The sequence below is a fragment of the Sipha flava genome, unplaced genomic scaffold (assembly GCF_003268045.1).
Source record: "Sipha flava isolate LNK unplaced genomic scaffold, YSA_version1 223_pilon_pilon, whole genome shotgun sequence".
NCBI classification, from domain to species: domain Eukaryota; kingdom Metazoa; phylum Arthropoda; class Insecta; order Hemiptera; family Aphididae; genus Sipha; species Sipha flava.
This window is the reverse complement of record NW_020272855.1, coordinates 418718-435235: the sequence shown is the minus strand read 5'-3', so window position 1 is coordinate 435235 and position 16518 is coordinate 418718. Positions and strand designations below refer to the sequence as shown.

At 26.5% G+C, this 16518-nt stretch overlaps 2 protein-coding genes across 2 annotated transcripts; both read left to right on the top strand.

The window, feature by feature from the left end:
• The first annotated feature begins 4410 nt into the window (after positions 1-4410).
• Positions 4411-5184, top strand: LOC112683296 (probable 28S ribosomal protein S25, mitochondrial). Its single transcript, XM_025554250.1, has 2 exons — positions 4411-4723; positions 4830-5184. Exons 1-2 carry the CDS (start codon positions 4491-4493, stop codon positions 5098-5100), a joined length of 504 nt encoding a protein of 167 aa, XP_025410035.1. The 5' UTR covers positions 4411-4490; the 3' UTR covers positions 5101-5184.
• A 3247-nt stretch (positions 5185-8431) lies between these two features.
• LOC112683302 (40S ribosomal protein S7-like) lies at positions 8432-12881 on the top strand. Its single transcript, XM_025554264.1, has 5 exons — positions 8432-8641; positions 8766-8939; positions 9653-9834; positions 10086-10236; positions 12769-12881. The coding sequence occupies exons 2-5, from the start codon at positions 8766-8768 to the stop codon at positions 12844-12846; spliced, it is 585 nt and encodes a 194-aa protein (XP_025410049.1). The 5' UTR covers positions 8432-8641; the 3' UTR covers positions 12847-12881.
• The last annotated feature ends 3637 nt before the right edge of the window (positions 12882-16518 follow it).

Below are 16518 nucleotides of genomic sequence, written 5' to 3'. Positions count from 1 at the left end.
CACCGTTTTGTGATATATGTTGCCTATCCACACGTAATACGCAAATGTTACTCAATACTATGTAATGGTCCAGAAAATGGCCGTTTTGGATGTGTGCTCCGTTACAATTTATTCAAAATCATATGTATGTACAATAATACGGTTAAAATTTCACTCTTTATCTCACATCTCTATGGTTGTCAATTCTACTAGCTAGTAGTCAGTAACTTGTTTATGTATAAAAAATACTTAATACTCAATAGTAAATGTAAAGTATGTGAAACTGTATCAGCCATACATTTAAGTCATGATAGTTAAAAATGTATAAATTAATTTATGAATTTATGTTTCAATAGCTTTCACAGCTTTCGGAATCATGTAGACTATACGAAAATTAATTAAATATGCGAAATTGTATTTAAAATTGCTCCACCAATTATGTCGATATCGATTACGAGAAATGAAAAATAATTTCCAACGTAGGTACCTATTCAAAATATACTCAAACATCTACATTTCTTCGAAACCAATATATATTACAAGCAATTATTAAAAAAAGCATATATTTTTTTTAGATAAAACTTGATTAAAACATAAAAATATAAAAACCATTTTCGCCAATCCATTCATATAACAAATAATAAAATAAACAATACATTCACTACGTTTAACATAAAACTAACTTTTTTCATTTTTGTAAATATCGCTTTTAAACCAAATACATAAATCCTATTTATTTTTTTTTTTTTTGTATATTTATATAATACTCTCATACTAAAAGTTCTTTTATTCACATATTTTATAAACTGTCTTAAAATACAAGGTCTACTTCTTATAATAACATATAAACATTAAGACAAAAGAAACTCGTTGGCTAAAAATACAAGAAAATTTTAATATTGTAAACCTTTTTTTTTTTTTTATGGTGTTTATATATTTGAATTTTGTTTTGTGTTTTCATCTACTTAAAAACACAAGAATATCGGCATTAACAAAACGGAAAAGCCATTTTTTTTGTGTTTCTAATAACATAAAGATTGTGGGCGGCATTAATATGTAATAAAAAGACCTATACACCTCCTATTTTACGCAATATTTCATGCTTTACTGCACAATTATCGGGACTCTTGCCCGAAGACTTGTTACAACTCTCGGATGGCTGCAGGGTCGGATCCAGAGGGGGGAGGTGTGAGGGGCCGTGATCCTTTCAGACATTCTGAGAACGATGGTGAATCTATTTACGTGTGTTGAAAACGCAGTATTATTAGATTTGTTTTTGGTTGCTGTCATTATGTTATTTCTATAGGTATATGCAATAGATAAGAAATAAGTATGTATAATAAGAATTAGAGATAGAAGTACTAATAACAATAATTAGTATTATATTTTATATTATCATTTTGTTTTTAGTCACTGGTTATGTTTTTTTCATTTGTTTTAATTTTCCGTAATTCCGTTGTTACATTGTAATTTACATTGTAATACACATGTAATTTGATCGTCATTTACCCATTTATTATTATTAATACATGGGCGTATTTTAGGGAGGGCGAAGGGACGATCGCTAATTGGGCTTTTTGTCGAGTCCATACTTAGTGAAAAATCAAATAAAACACAAGTGTAACTTTCAAAACACAGACAGGTGTTAAAAAAGAACTACACAAAAGTTGATTCTAAGTAGATAAAAAAAGGTATTAGATAAAAAAAAACACAAATATTAAGGATTCACCTGATTTAAATATTACCAACAATTTTACTTGTAAATTTTAAGCCTGAATTAAAGAAAAAATTTGAGTCCCCCCCCTAGAAGTAAGTCTAAATAATACCTTTGTTCTGGATCTGTGCCTGGATGGCTGTATATTAACAATAATATGTACAATTTTAATGAATATTACGTCGATTCGTACATTTATCTCCGACGAAGAAACACGTCTAACTTTTAAAAAAAAATTAATATAACGTAGTCATTAGATCGAGTCTTCTGATATTGCACCCTGCAATGATTACGAACCAAAAAACAAAAAGTTGCTGCTTTTCGTCTATCATCATTTCGTAATTTCAAATCTACATGGATAATGAACGCAAAGGATAAAAAATAATTTATTAAATTCGATTTTTTCATAAGTTATAGTTTCATACTTTTATAAACATTAATTTTTAAATGATGCTTTCAAAGCTAAGAATATTTATCTTAAATTGTGGTAAATATGCTTATGGTAACAAGTCAAACATTTAACGATTGTGTGTTTCCCTTCATGAAAATAAATATTGTTTAATATACATCATACATCGTATATAACTGTAACTTAAACTATAACACCTAATTTTTGTTGTTATTAAAATATATTTATAAGAAATTTTCGATTAAATTTTTTGTTATACTATAGATAAAATAATTTCTGTTTAAATTTACCGATTTAACTTTTTTTTTTTATCTTAGTATTTATAAATATATATTATATAAATATTAGTTACCTAAATATATTTTACATATATTTTTTATAAAAAAAATTGAATTTGATTTATAAACACTTAATCAAATATTTCTACCAAAAGCAATATTATATTTTTTCATTTGTTTTTGGAATTGTCAATAAAATTCCTAATACCAATAAGTACTTCAACTTCTTAAATACATTCAAGATTTCAATAATAAATGAAATTAAAATAATTGTATTGTATCTATTTGTTTTTATTTAATTTTTTTATTCTCATTGATGTTTTCGATGCAATTAGATTTAATACCTAATACATAGAATATTTTGTAAGCAAATAGTTAATACTCACGTTTTTTGGCTATTGAAACGTTTCCTTATCAATAGATTCTTTCCAATATATTACACTATTGTCATTCATGTAGTACATACCTATGTACATTAGGTTTCATAATTATTAATTACACAAGAAAACTATTACTTTCATACTATGAATGACAAATAAACTATTACTTTAAACATATTAACCGTCAAACGTCAATTAATTAAAACATTAAACCTAATGATGAAATAATATTATATAATTTCAGTTTTCTCAATCTATTAGTCTACGTATTGGCAAACATCCCAGTAGTAAAATGTTTTATAATATATAATATCTAGTCTATCAATAGAACATTTAAGCCATGTGATCCATTAATTTAATTTCCAAGGAAATAATTAAAAACTGAAAATATACTTTAACTGTAAACAAAATTTAACTTCATATACGTTTTTAAACTCAGAATAATAAAAATAAGTAAATAAACGGTCATGGAAGTAGTGCGCTATAAAAGAAATTGCTCTATCATCTATGGTTAGGTAACGGTTATTAACCAGTGGCGGTCGCAGGAAAGAGTTATAGGGGTTAACTTCGAAATGAATGAATGATTAATTTCAAACGTACTTATTCTACCTTATGCACCTTAAAAAAAATGAATAGTTCAAAAGACGATTGAAATATGGTAGAAAAAAAAAATTTCAAATTGATTTAGTAAGAAAAGTGAATCTGTAATAATTTGTAATTATCAAAACGTTTTAAAAGGTATTGGTACTTTCAGCTCAAAAGTTGTATTATGTTTATGAAATTTAGTTGTTTATGAAATTGTAAGATGACAATACTTCATAAAAATAATGGGTCTAGTTCATTTCGCTGCCAGATAATTCACCGAAATCGTTTTACTGAAATCGCTTTGCCGCCATTCATTTCGTTAACGGACTATTTTATTCGCCACCGTCCATTTCGCCGCAATCATTTCGACGATATCCTTTTTTTTTTTTACGTAAAACGACAATAAAAAATTGTTGACATTTTGCCACAATGTTGCTCATACATTTTTCTTATTCGTGTGAAAAAATCTCAAAAGTCTGAAGTCATGATTTTTAAAAATAAACGTTTGAATTTGAAATGTTGATAAAAATCACGAAATCTGCCAATTTTTGATACCTAGTTAAAATTTGATAAATATTTTAATATGTAAACTTAAGACTTAAAAATATAATACATCGTACTAGAGAAGTTACTCTTTATTCAAATACGCCTGAAGAAAAAAGGCCAAAAACGTTTAATGATGTTCTTAACTGTTGTGAATCTACGTTATATCAGACTATACATCCATTTTTGCAAATTAGAGCAACACTTCCCGTTTTAGTAACTAACACAAAGTCACTGACTTGATCCATTTGTATGTTATCGACTATTTCAGTCATTTCAGAATTCTTTATTCTTAGCTTTTTCATGTTTGTTGTTTGATATAATGATGTAAATTATTTTAAAAATGAATAAATAATTAAAATAAATTTAAATTTAGTTTGAATCCGATTGCAATATAAGAAATTGTTGCCATGTTGTTGGTAACCATTAGCGGTTGATAACAGTATCTTTCAATAAATGATAACTTGAGATACATTTTTTATCATTTTTTTTTTTTATAAATTGCCAGTGAAATTATTAATTGTAATTTTTAAAATTTAGTGTTTACTATTTAATATTTCTTAATAATTCGACAAGATTATAATATTTTCTAACATTAAGCCATGCCGTTTATGAAAGGTGCAGCTCCGATACGAAGAACCATTCAGTATTTGGAAGCTGGTAAGATTGTTTTAAAAGACCGAATAAAAATATTCTCCGTTCACTACAACACATTGGGTGAAAATCATCGTGGCACCAGAGAGTTTGTATTTTGGCACATCCCTCAAATACAGTTTAAAAATCCTGATGTGCAAGTACTGACTCTGAAGAACATGACACCAACACCGTTTATTAGGTAGGCATGCTTTTGTTAAACATTTTCAACCAATATTATCATCGTTAATAGTATATAATTTTCATAGTTCGTAATTATTATTGAATAATGTGTGTATTGGTAATAGGTGTTTCATGAGTGACGGCAAAGACATGCTGATTGATGTTGATAACCGTGACAAAGATCGAATTCATGATCATATTTTACAAGTGCTCGGAAAACCAAAAGAAACACTTGATATGGAAGCCATGGCTAGAGAGAAAAAAGATAATCCTGCCAACTTTGGATATATGTGTGATAAACATTGTATGTGTGAAATTTTGGGACAAGTCCCATGTCCAGCAGTTGTACCATTGCCAAAATCTTGGCGAGGAAAATTCAAAAATGAAGAGTTATAGTTTGTATCATTCAATTTTTGTAAATACTTTTTTCATTCAATTAAGATATAGTCATAATATAAATGAGAATCTTCTTGTTAATTATTGTAAACTTGTGTTTTGTTCATTCCTTTCCTGAACGTTATTGTTGTATTTGTTTTCTTTATAATTTACAGTTTAAATAATATATTTTTATTATGAATCATTTTATGTTTTTAAAATAAACAAAATTTGCTTTAAGAGATAAATATATTTTAATTATAATATTTTAGTAACAAATAATAATTTCATGCACTATGTTTTTATTATTTTAAATATATAACATTGACATTTTTAGTTCATTAATAATTATTTAATAATTACCAATCCCATAAAAAAAAAAATCATGATATTGACTACTGTTAGAACTTTTAAGATTAAAATAATAATATTTCTGTAAATTAATATATTTTTTATTATACATTTATACTTTATATTTATATTCTGTTCAAAATGCTTTCAAAATAGCAAACACTATAATATATATAATATTTCATTAATCATATTACATAAAATGATCATAAGTATTAAACATTTTTATCACATGTAATTATAAATATGATGTCATTCTCAAAACAATATTTTTTGATAAAAATTAACATGTTATATAATTAATAATTTAATTTTTAATAAGATTTTATAAATATTATCAACAATTATTACTTGATAAATATAATTTCTTATCATTTTTTTTAGTCCAAGCTTTAAAAATTGTTTAATTTATCAAAGTTATGAGTTGTTATAGTGTTTTAAATTTATATTTGACTATATTCAATTGCTGCATGAAAAAATAATAATTTCCAAAGCTGTTTCTTATGTATTTCTTAAAGTTGGTCTTAGAAACTTAATTTGATTTTAAATTTGAATTAAAGAATCCAAATTATACATGTATTTGGTGACCTTATGTTACTATTATTTTTTATTAATCATCTTAATAAAAGTATATTATTACTATAAAAAAATAAAATACAGGAAACTATATAAGTGCAAATTTTTATTTGAACAAAATGTTTATAATTTAATAAGAAATGTTCTTGATTTAAATCATGCTTAATAAAATAATCCAAATGTTATTTTACATAATTCACTAATTTGTTAATATTTTTAATCATATTCTATCTTTTATATTTTTTTAAACCATATTATATTGCATTGAACTAAAACAGTTATTTATCGGTATATTGTCATGATTTATATTTTTAGTAATTATTTTGCTCATGATTTTTGACCTTTCTTCCATGCAGTTAGTGCAATGTAAAAGTCCTAATTTTATATTTAATATAATATATATTTATATATTTTAATTTTAGTAAATTTTAGTTTTTAGCAAATAAGATGGCAATATTATAAATCAAAAATATGTCTGTAAATAATGGTGTGGAAACTGTCATCAGCAATGAAAAATTGAAAACTCATAAAAAAATTTATAGAAGGTGTTGCAAAACAGACAGTATTCATGCTGTTATAAAAAAAAAAAAAAAAAAAAAATCAAGGTTTTATTGATGATTATGGTTATTAAGGCAATAAATTACCCTTCGAAAACTTTGGAACTATTACCTTCAGATATTTTGTGCTTTAATTATACTTGTTGATGTAGAATGATAGTTAAATTGTTTTAAAATTATTTGGAGACCTAATGAGTAAAATTTAATTTTCAATAATTTAAAAACAATTATAATTGTTCAGTACACCACATAATTTGAGTAAAAAGTTACTTATTAGTAAAATCTTTCAATCTTATTAATATTATTTTTCATTTTATATTCATATTTTTATAATTTTATTTATTATACATATTTTCCATGCATTTATTGTACAACTTATAAAAAATTTGATTTTTTTTTTCTTCTTATATTTATAATAAAATAATAATTAAACGGATAATACTCTTAAATTGGAATTTAAATATATATGTATATTAAAGCTTAGCCTAGAGTATAATCATATTTATAAAATATAACTGGTTTTCGAATAAATAATTCATCATAAAGTACATACAAAGTCAATAAAATGTAGACTAAATAAAAAATAAAAATAAAATCATAACTCATTGATTATTTTTTTCATTTTTAGTTGCGGTTTTATTGACTTTGTATATGTTGATAATGATTTTTTAATTTGAAACCGGTTATACTTTAAAAATATAACAATTTATATGCTAAGCTTTTATTTATTTATTTCTAAATTAGCCCCACCCTGAAATATTTAAATAGCTCATCTAAAATCTAAGCTTTGTAAGAAATGTTATTCGTTGTTTTTATAATTATCTGTTAGTTTTTTTGAAAATTGTAAAATAAGAAATAATAAAATACTACAATAGCATTAGCAATATCAATTAGTTTGGCTACTTGCGAAAGAAGTTTCAGTGCAATGAAAAAAAATAAAAACTTGGCTAAGAACATAATTTGTTCAAGATAGGTTCAGAGATCTTTCAATAGTATGCGTTGGAAAAGATATATTAAATACATAAAAAGTGATGATATTTTGAATATCTATGCTGATACAAATAGATATTTGTCATTAAAGAAAAAAATATTATTTATTTTTATATATGTTATTTAGTGTTTTTGTAATACAATTTAAACATATCTATATTAATAAGTTTTACCTGTGTATGGAAAGGATGTGGTGGGCGAAGCGTCTGCGGGTTAATTTACATTGAATTATTATAGCCCCCCCAAAAATTCAACCAAATGTCCGCCTACGCATCAGTATTAATTAATATAATTAATTGCTTAAAATGTGTATAAATCAAATGTTTAAAATTGCGAATCCTGTCTAAAAACTATCACCCTATATTTGAAAAATCCTAATCAGCTGGATTTTACTCATATATACTATGATGTCAACACCAGATATGCAACTAGTAATTTCTCCTTAGAATTCTCCTTAACTCACAAAAATTAGTTGCTGAAAAATTTTCTTTTTCCTGGGGACGTAGATATTTAACTTAATACCCATTTGCTGATTTCAATATTCGATTAATTGGCGAGTTTGTATAAATGTACATTGTATTTTGTTTTTTGTAAAACTTAAATAAGAGTAATAATAAAAATATATCAAAATGTGTAAAAAAAAACATTTGCTCAATTTATGATTGGAATGTTAATATACTTATAATCTACCATTTGTTTGATTCATCAACAGTAATAAATATAGTACAAATGTTGTCATTTTGTCATGTTACGTTTGAATATCAAAATTACGTACAATTGTATTCAAATTAACGCGGTTCAATGGCGCGAGCCGTAAATATCGATTGTTGGTCACACTGTATTCTTTCGAATCGTCGGGTTGACACGTGCGCGACAGAAAGATGCCTCCTTCCCCGTACAGACCATGAACTACCATCCCGCCAGATCGCAAACTTCTCGTTCTTTATTTACTGCGACGGCCGACCGCACTCGTGTGCGGCTCTGTTCTCATTTTTCTCCGTTCGCGTTCGGATCGCCATCGTAGGTTACCAGTGTTGTATCTTCATCGTTGACTTCTCGACACTAATCCACACTGAACATCCATTAAGGTACGAAAAACTCGCGCTTTGATCTGTACCCGATCCTTGCGATCTCCCCCGACACTGATCGGGTCACGTTTCCGTCGGATGCAACCGGATGGAAATTTGATTTCGTTGTTTTTTTTTCACACAGATGCCAGTTTCCGCACACGCCAAAATCGTTAAGAAAGGCAACTCGGACCCAGACCCGTTTGAGCTGTCCATCGCTCAAGCACTGCTTGAGTTGGAGAATAACAGCGATCTGAAGGCCCAACTCCGAGAACTGTACATTACCAAAGCTAAGGAAATAGAGCTATTCGGCAAAAAGGTCAGAATACCTGGGTGAACCATTTTTTTTTTGCTCTTTCACGCTGTTGACTAGGTGTAAAGAATATACAAAATTCCTTTATGTACCTATTGCTTTTAATATTTATTTTTTTAACCCATTTTTATATTTATTCTTCCCATCGTCCCTTGATATCTATATTTTCATGAATTAACTGGCAGCGTTAAGATTTTTGCGTTTTGCCTTCCCTGTGCAACTTAATTTCTTAATAATTAAGATTAAGACAATTATTGTATTTACTTACAGAATAAACGCAAAGGTCGAGGCGTTGCCAGACCATGAAGATTAATCGACATTATATTTTATCCATTGGGACTGATGGTGTATGTATGTTGCAGTTAGAACACGTTATAATGCAATTGTTGTAAGTTGATTTTCTGAAAACCTGAATAGATTTTACCATTATACAAGTGTAATATACTTAAATATAATTAGATACCTATTATATTCAAATAAACCATATAAAATATTTAAAAAAAAATGTATACGCATTATCAAATTCGTTGTGTTCTTGTACTTGATCACAATGGTCCACAATGATGCCATATTAAAATATTGCTGTTTGATATCTATAGTAAAAAATATTTACAATAGATTTTATTTAAGTTAGCTATACATTTTTATTTTAAAATTAAACATTTCAAAATTCTTTTTATACCTTGATTAATTCTAATTTTGTTAAAAATAATTTCTAGAGTGTCATTATCTATGTGCCAATGCCTCAAAAAGCTCAATTCCAAAAAATTCAAGTTCGTTTGGTCAGGGAGCTAGAAAAAAAATTTAGTGGCAAACATGTTGTATTTATTGGCGATCGTAGAATTTTGCCAAAACCAACTAGGAAGACTCGAACAAAGAGCAAGCAAAAGCGTCCTAGAAGGTAATTAATATTATATTTCATAATATTAAAATATGATTATTTTTGTCTGCGTGTTACTATTGTATATTATAAATTATACTTATAGCGTCTAAGCAGACATAAAGTGATATATTTTAATATTTATAATTAAAATAATAATTATTTTTATTATTTTTTACATTAAAATAAAACATTAAAATAAATTGAATATTAATTAAACATACTATTAGTTGTTTTATTAGTAATACTAAGAGGTTATTTATTATTTTCAGCCGAACATTAACATGGGTTTATGATGCTATCCTTGATGACTTGGTTTTTCCTGCTGAAATTGTTGGAAAACGTATTAGAGTTAAATTAGATGGAAAACAAATTATGAAAGTACATCTAGATAAGGCCCAACAAACAAATATTGAACATAAGGTAAATTAACATATTTTGCTTCAGTATTACTAGTGTTCAACAAAACAATGAGTTTTTGAAAAGAGAAAAATAGTACCATATATCAATTTATAATTTCAATAAAAATATTCTGTATTATTTTCTGATGATTATATTGATTGCTTTTTGGTTAAGGTTGATAATTTATTATAGATTGGTTTATTATTGATTTTTTTTTTTTTTTTTTGATAATTTAATTTAAAATTGTTAAATAGGATAAGATTTTTAATATGTAATAAACTAAATATAGATATTTTAAAAAAAATTGATATTAATCCATCAAAGAATTTAATTAAATGAACAGTAGTGTAATAGTGTATTTTAAACTGCGTTTTATCTGTATTGTATTAGATTTATTTTCACAAATTAATTATACTTTATATTTTTCTTTAAAAAAAAAAACAAAATTGCTGTTATGTAGAATATTACAATTGTTTTATAAATTTTGTAATGCACTATAGCGCTCTTAACAGTGACTTTAACTGTTAAGTTCTATCCATGTGCTATAATAAATGATTTAAAATAATATTGATTTTCATAAATTTGATTTTAAATTTCATTTATTTTTAATCAACACTATAATAAATGTATATTATTATATAGTAAATTAAGTAATGCACTACAGCGCTCTTTACAGTGTCTTTAACTGTCAAGTTCTATCCATGTGCTATAATAAACGATTTAAAATAATATTGATTTTCATAATTTGTTTATAAATTTCATTTATTTTTAATCGACACTGCTCTAAAGAAAAATAATATTTATTTATTTACCTAATACAATAAAGGCCAGTTGGCCCAGAAATGGTTGTAACATTTGATACTTCCAGAATAAGAACTGTTTAGCAGACAGAAAATATAAAAAATACTTATACATAATAGGTTTTAAGGTAAATACCTATTAGTTATACAATACAAAACGCTATATGATAAGGTATAATATAAAAAGAAAAAAATGGAAATATCAATACCTAATATTAAAGGGTGAAAGAAAGATTGGTATTGATGATGGGCATAAGATGGTTTGAGAGTTAAATTAGTAGTTTCTAGTAGAGAATTGAATATAGAAAGGAATAGATGAGGATATTTAGTACACGGGATAGTAAATCAGGACTGTTAATTTTGGAAGAAAGTAGATTGCAGATGATAAGTTAGTTCAGTGAGATTTTTTATGAATAGTAGATGTTGAACTGGTATGTTGTGAGAATAGTAGGACAGTAGATATTGAGCTTATAGGCTATATGATGAAGGTATTTTCTTTGGACAATTCGATTACACTATGAGCAAACAAGTGAACGAATTCCAAAGAACAGGAACTATTCTAGAATAGGACAAATAAGAGAAAAATAAAGAGTTTAATATTTAGAGGAGAGAGGAGTTTAAATTCTGTTTGAGACATAGTTTATGGTAAACTTTGCAACAAATTAGCTGTACGTACATATAATATATATATATATACAAGTGAGAATAAATCCTAAGTTTTTTACTGAGTTATATGACATTTTCAAAAGGGATATTATTGATAGAATAAGTATAAAAAATAGGAAAATTGATATGGTAGAAAGTCATTACAGAGATACTACATTTGGAAATGTTAATGACAAGTTCCAAAGATTCTCACCCCATGGCACTAATTGTTATATATCATTTTTAAGGAGATAAGTCAGAGATTGATTTTATACGATAAAATATTTTCTTATCATAAGCAAAATAAGCAGTTTTGCATGTTTTGAAGGACAAAAGTAGCTGAATTGACTATTATGGTGAATATTGAATATTGAGGTGGAGATAAGACAGTTCCTTATGGTACTCCTGAAGGTATACAAAATACTCATTGTATCCTATGTAATGGATATGAGTAGAGCCATTTTATAAATATTAAGTAAATCATGCACTGCAGCAGGATTTACAGTGTATAATAACTGTAGAGTTAATACATGTGCTATATTAAATGATTAAAAATATGTTAAATTCATTAATTGAGTTGATAGAGTATTTGACTTTGAAAACATCTTGTCTTTAGTATTTTTTTAGAGTTTGCCTATCCTAAAAATTAACTTGATTTGACTTGAATTGTTTTCGAAAATCAACTCTCTATCAATTCTTTAATATTTATTTTTAATCAACACCTCATAGTTGAAATAAATATGAAGTTTTTAAAATTAAGTTGTGAATTTTGTATGGTATTTATTGAAAATAATTTGTATATTATTAATTTTTAAATCATCTCTTCAGGTTTAAACATCAGGTTTTCACAATTTAATTTTTTTTCTTGTCAATTTGTCTGCGTGTTACTATTGTATAAATTTAAATGATACATTTAGCGTCTAAGCGGACATATATTATTATTTGTTAATAATTTACTATTAATTCAGTGAATATTTTGCTGAGTGTTAAATTTATTGACTAACATTTTCTTTTTAATATTCATTGAAAATAATGGGGTAAATCTAAAATTTGTATATTAATTATTCATTTTATTGATGCACATTTTGTTTTATTTTTATTGTTACAGGTGGACACATATGCATCTGTTTATAGAAAGTTGACTGGTAGGGACGTGGCTTTTGAATTTCCTGAACCATATTTGTAACTTTTGTTTGTTGAATAAAAAAAGAATATTTTTTATTTTAGTATTTTTTTATTTTTTATTATAACTAATAAGGGTTCAATTGTAATACAAATTATATGTTTAATAATTCAAGGCTTATAGTTAAATTTGTATCCTTTATGAATAAAAAAAATTATTACTTATTTTGTCAATATAAATCATACAATTAAATAATTAATTTGGTATTAATTAATAAGCTGTTGATAATGGGTAAAAAAATTAATGTTATTTTTTTTAACTTTCATAAAATAAATTATGAATTATAATTTTGGACAGTCTAGTTATTAGTCGACTTAAACAAGAAAAGTGAAATTCTTATTTCTATAATTTAAATTATTTACATTTTTTAATGCTTCTTAAGTGAGTATATTCTATTTACATAAAAATTTAAACCTTGTACATATTTTGGGAACAAACATACTCCTTATATATAGAAAAACCTCTAAATAACTAATGTATTAAATTTTGGTAATTATTTTCATATTTTTTTTTACCAATATTTGAATGTTTGGATTAGGAACTGTTAAAACACTTAAGTTATAATTTATTATTATTATCTCTGTCTCAGGTATTTAGTCATTGAAGTATATTTCATTGACTAAATATAGATATTTTTTTCTCTTGTTATCTATGAAGTCCTTGTTTGTATTTAGTATTGTTATGTACTGAATTTCTTCTATCAATACACAGGATTTTTTTCCATCGCTAATAAACAATAAAATGTCTTCCCTACTAAATATTAAACTATGTCAAAGTCTTGAGCAAGTTATACTGATTTTTTTGGAAATCTTTTTTTTTTACCTTTCCATAAATATCTTTATACATACAATAATTATATGCTGAATAATTTGTTCATAAAATAAAATACATTTTTTTGTATTTTATATGAAGCTTGTGATACATTTTGGTGCAGAGTAATTTCATTAAGTCAAAATTGTATATCGATTGATTATATGTAATTTATTTATAACTTAAAAATTATTTAAGGCCTATAAATCAAATGGAAAAATGTGTAACGCATAGAAATGAAACAATAACTGAGGAACCTGGGCTTCCTCAATCAATATTTTGCTATAAATTAGAAACAAAAATATCTAGAGCATATTTTAATTTTCTTGAAATTTTCCCGCTTAAATATATATATTCATGAATTATACATTTTTGAATGTTTCAATTATAATTGTTCTATTGAAACGGTAAATATAACGATCCATGTAACCCAATAAAAAAAGACTCGACTTTTATACGAATGTAAAATAATTTTAAAAATGTAAGTGCAGGGAAGCTCGTTGAAGATTATCTCAGTAGTTAAAAAAAAAATGTCAATACTAGCCGTGGAAGGTTTCGCTCTTCCCCCATTTACGATAAAAAATACATATTTCATTGACGGACATTAATTTACACTCTCTACGTAAATAATATTAATTATAGTTTTAACCAGGGTCACGTCATAATACCTAGTTATTAACGAATAGTCCTATAAAAAAATCAATACCGTTTCCAACAGATGTGATGATACATGAGTACTACAGCAGATGCAGTGTTATAGCGGAAGAGTATTAATCAATCATCATGCTTTTAAGCGTTTAACTAAATTTCGAATCCCGTCGAGTGTTTCTAAGCATTTTAAACTTTATTAAAATTTGAATGTTATATAATTGCAGGATAGAAATTAACAAACTTGGAACGAAATTTGCCGTTTTAAATGTTTTTTCCTGACGTACCCGTCGGTAGCAAATATGTTTTTCATCGCTTGTTAACACCCTTATAATGTTTTACGTCTTATTTACAATAACGAGTATGTTTATTATTATAATAGATATTTTTCATAGTGATACGTCTTATTTACAATTATGTTCATTATAATAATAATTATTTTTCATACCAGAATACAAAACGCGGTAATCGTAATCAGTCTTACGACCCGGATTTATTTATAGGTGGAGGGAAGGGGTTATACATTTGAAAAAAAACTTAGTTACGGAAGGTGTTTGGTGGGGAGAATGGAGTAAGGTTAAGTTAAATTTATGAGTAAAATCTTTAAATTGTTTAACTAATACTTATACATAATGCATATTGAAAAACAATTTATACTAGCATTAAATATTTATTTGGGACGGGGAACAACCCTCAAAACTCTTCCTAGTTGCGCCACTGATCGTAATGAGAAGAAAACGGAACTCATTTATGTAAATGAACTTGATAACCGTTGGACCTTTACGTCGTATTATATTTAACACCGAAAAAGATAAAGCTATGGGATTCGCTTCTCTTCAAAATTCTTCGTAATGATAAATTGGTATAACCAGCATTTTTTTTTTTTACATATTATACCAAAATAACATGTAAAGCAATACAATCTGGTGTGTATTTTGAACAAGAGAAATAAACATTTAAGGATTAATAATTAAACATTTCCTGTAATGGGTAGTATATTTCTCTTCTTAATGCAGAAACTGGGTAATTATACACATGGCTAAACACAGTGCCGTATTTAAGATTTTGCCGCCTCTTTCCCTAAAATGCATAACTGAAAACAAGTGTCATCAACTTTTCATTAAAATGCTGTTCACTATGCTCGCAATTCATTTTCACCATTTCAGTGCACTGCATATTACACAATATTTTTAATTAATCTAAAATCCAAAATAATAACTATGTTTTAATTATCTAAGTATGTAAATTTATAGAAAATTGTCTTTTATAAGACTGATGGGTGGCACCCTCCGATCTCAATGTCCCATCCCCATACAAATCAAGTCTATATCTATATATACCTATACCTATCCATACCAGTGGCGTAGCCAGGATTTTTAAATGGGGGGGGGGGGCTAACCACTTTTTTGGATAAGTAAGGTAAGAGAGGATATGAGAATTCACCCTTAACCCCCACCCACCGTCTACCACCAAGTTTCTAAACGTAATTCAAGCATTTTAGTATAGTTTTAAAAATATTTATTAAAATATAATTTATAATAATAATAATAATAATTTTGGTTTCAGTGTTCAGTCACTTGCTCCACTCTGACAGCTGCATCCTCTTAGGCGAATTTCTGGCAAATTTAGTTATTATTTCACTTTCATCGAATTGCTCTGTTTTATTTATATTAGCTATAGCTAACCCATTCAGTCTGTTTTCCGATATGGTGCTTCTTAAAAATATTTTTAAGCAATTAAGTGCTGAAAACGTTCTTTCCGGAGTGAAAGAGGTAACTGGTAACGTGGCGAATAATTGTGAAAGTATTTTAATGTTAGGTCGAAGATTGGTGCGATGAGAGAGTGAATCAAGAGCAGAATTCGGTTTTGTAATAGTATTTTGACTCCATTGTTGCCTCCATATGAACAGGTCAGCTCTGATTGTAGATGAGGAATCATCATGGAGATCTTGGACATATATTTTAGTAGGTTTTATAATATTTTTATCGTCATACATATTTAAATTGGCCGGAATAAGTCCTTCAAGTGGCATAACATCAATAAACCTTTGATTAAAACGAGCATCCATTGATTCTATTAAATAGTCAAGATACATTATACATATAAAAATGGCCCATGGGGGGCTATAGCCCCCTTAGCCCCCCCCCTGGCTACGCCACTGCCTATATCTACCCAAAAAATACTTTTAAATATATACTCGTATACGTGCATTGTATA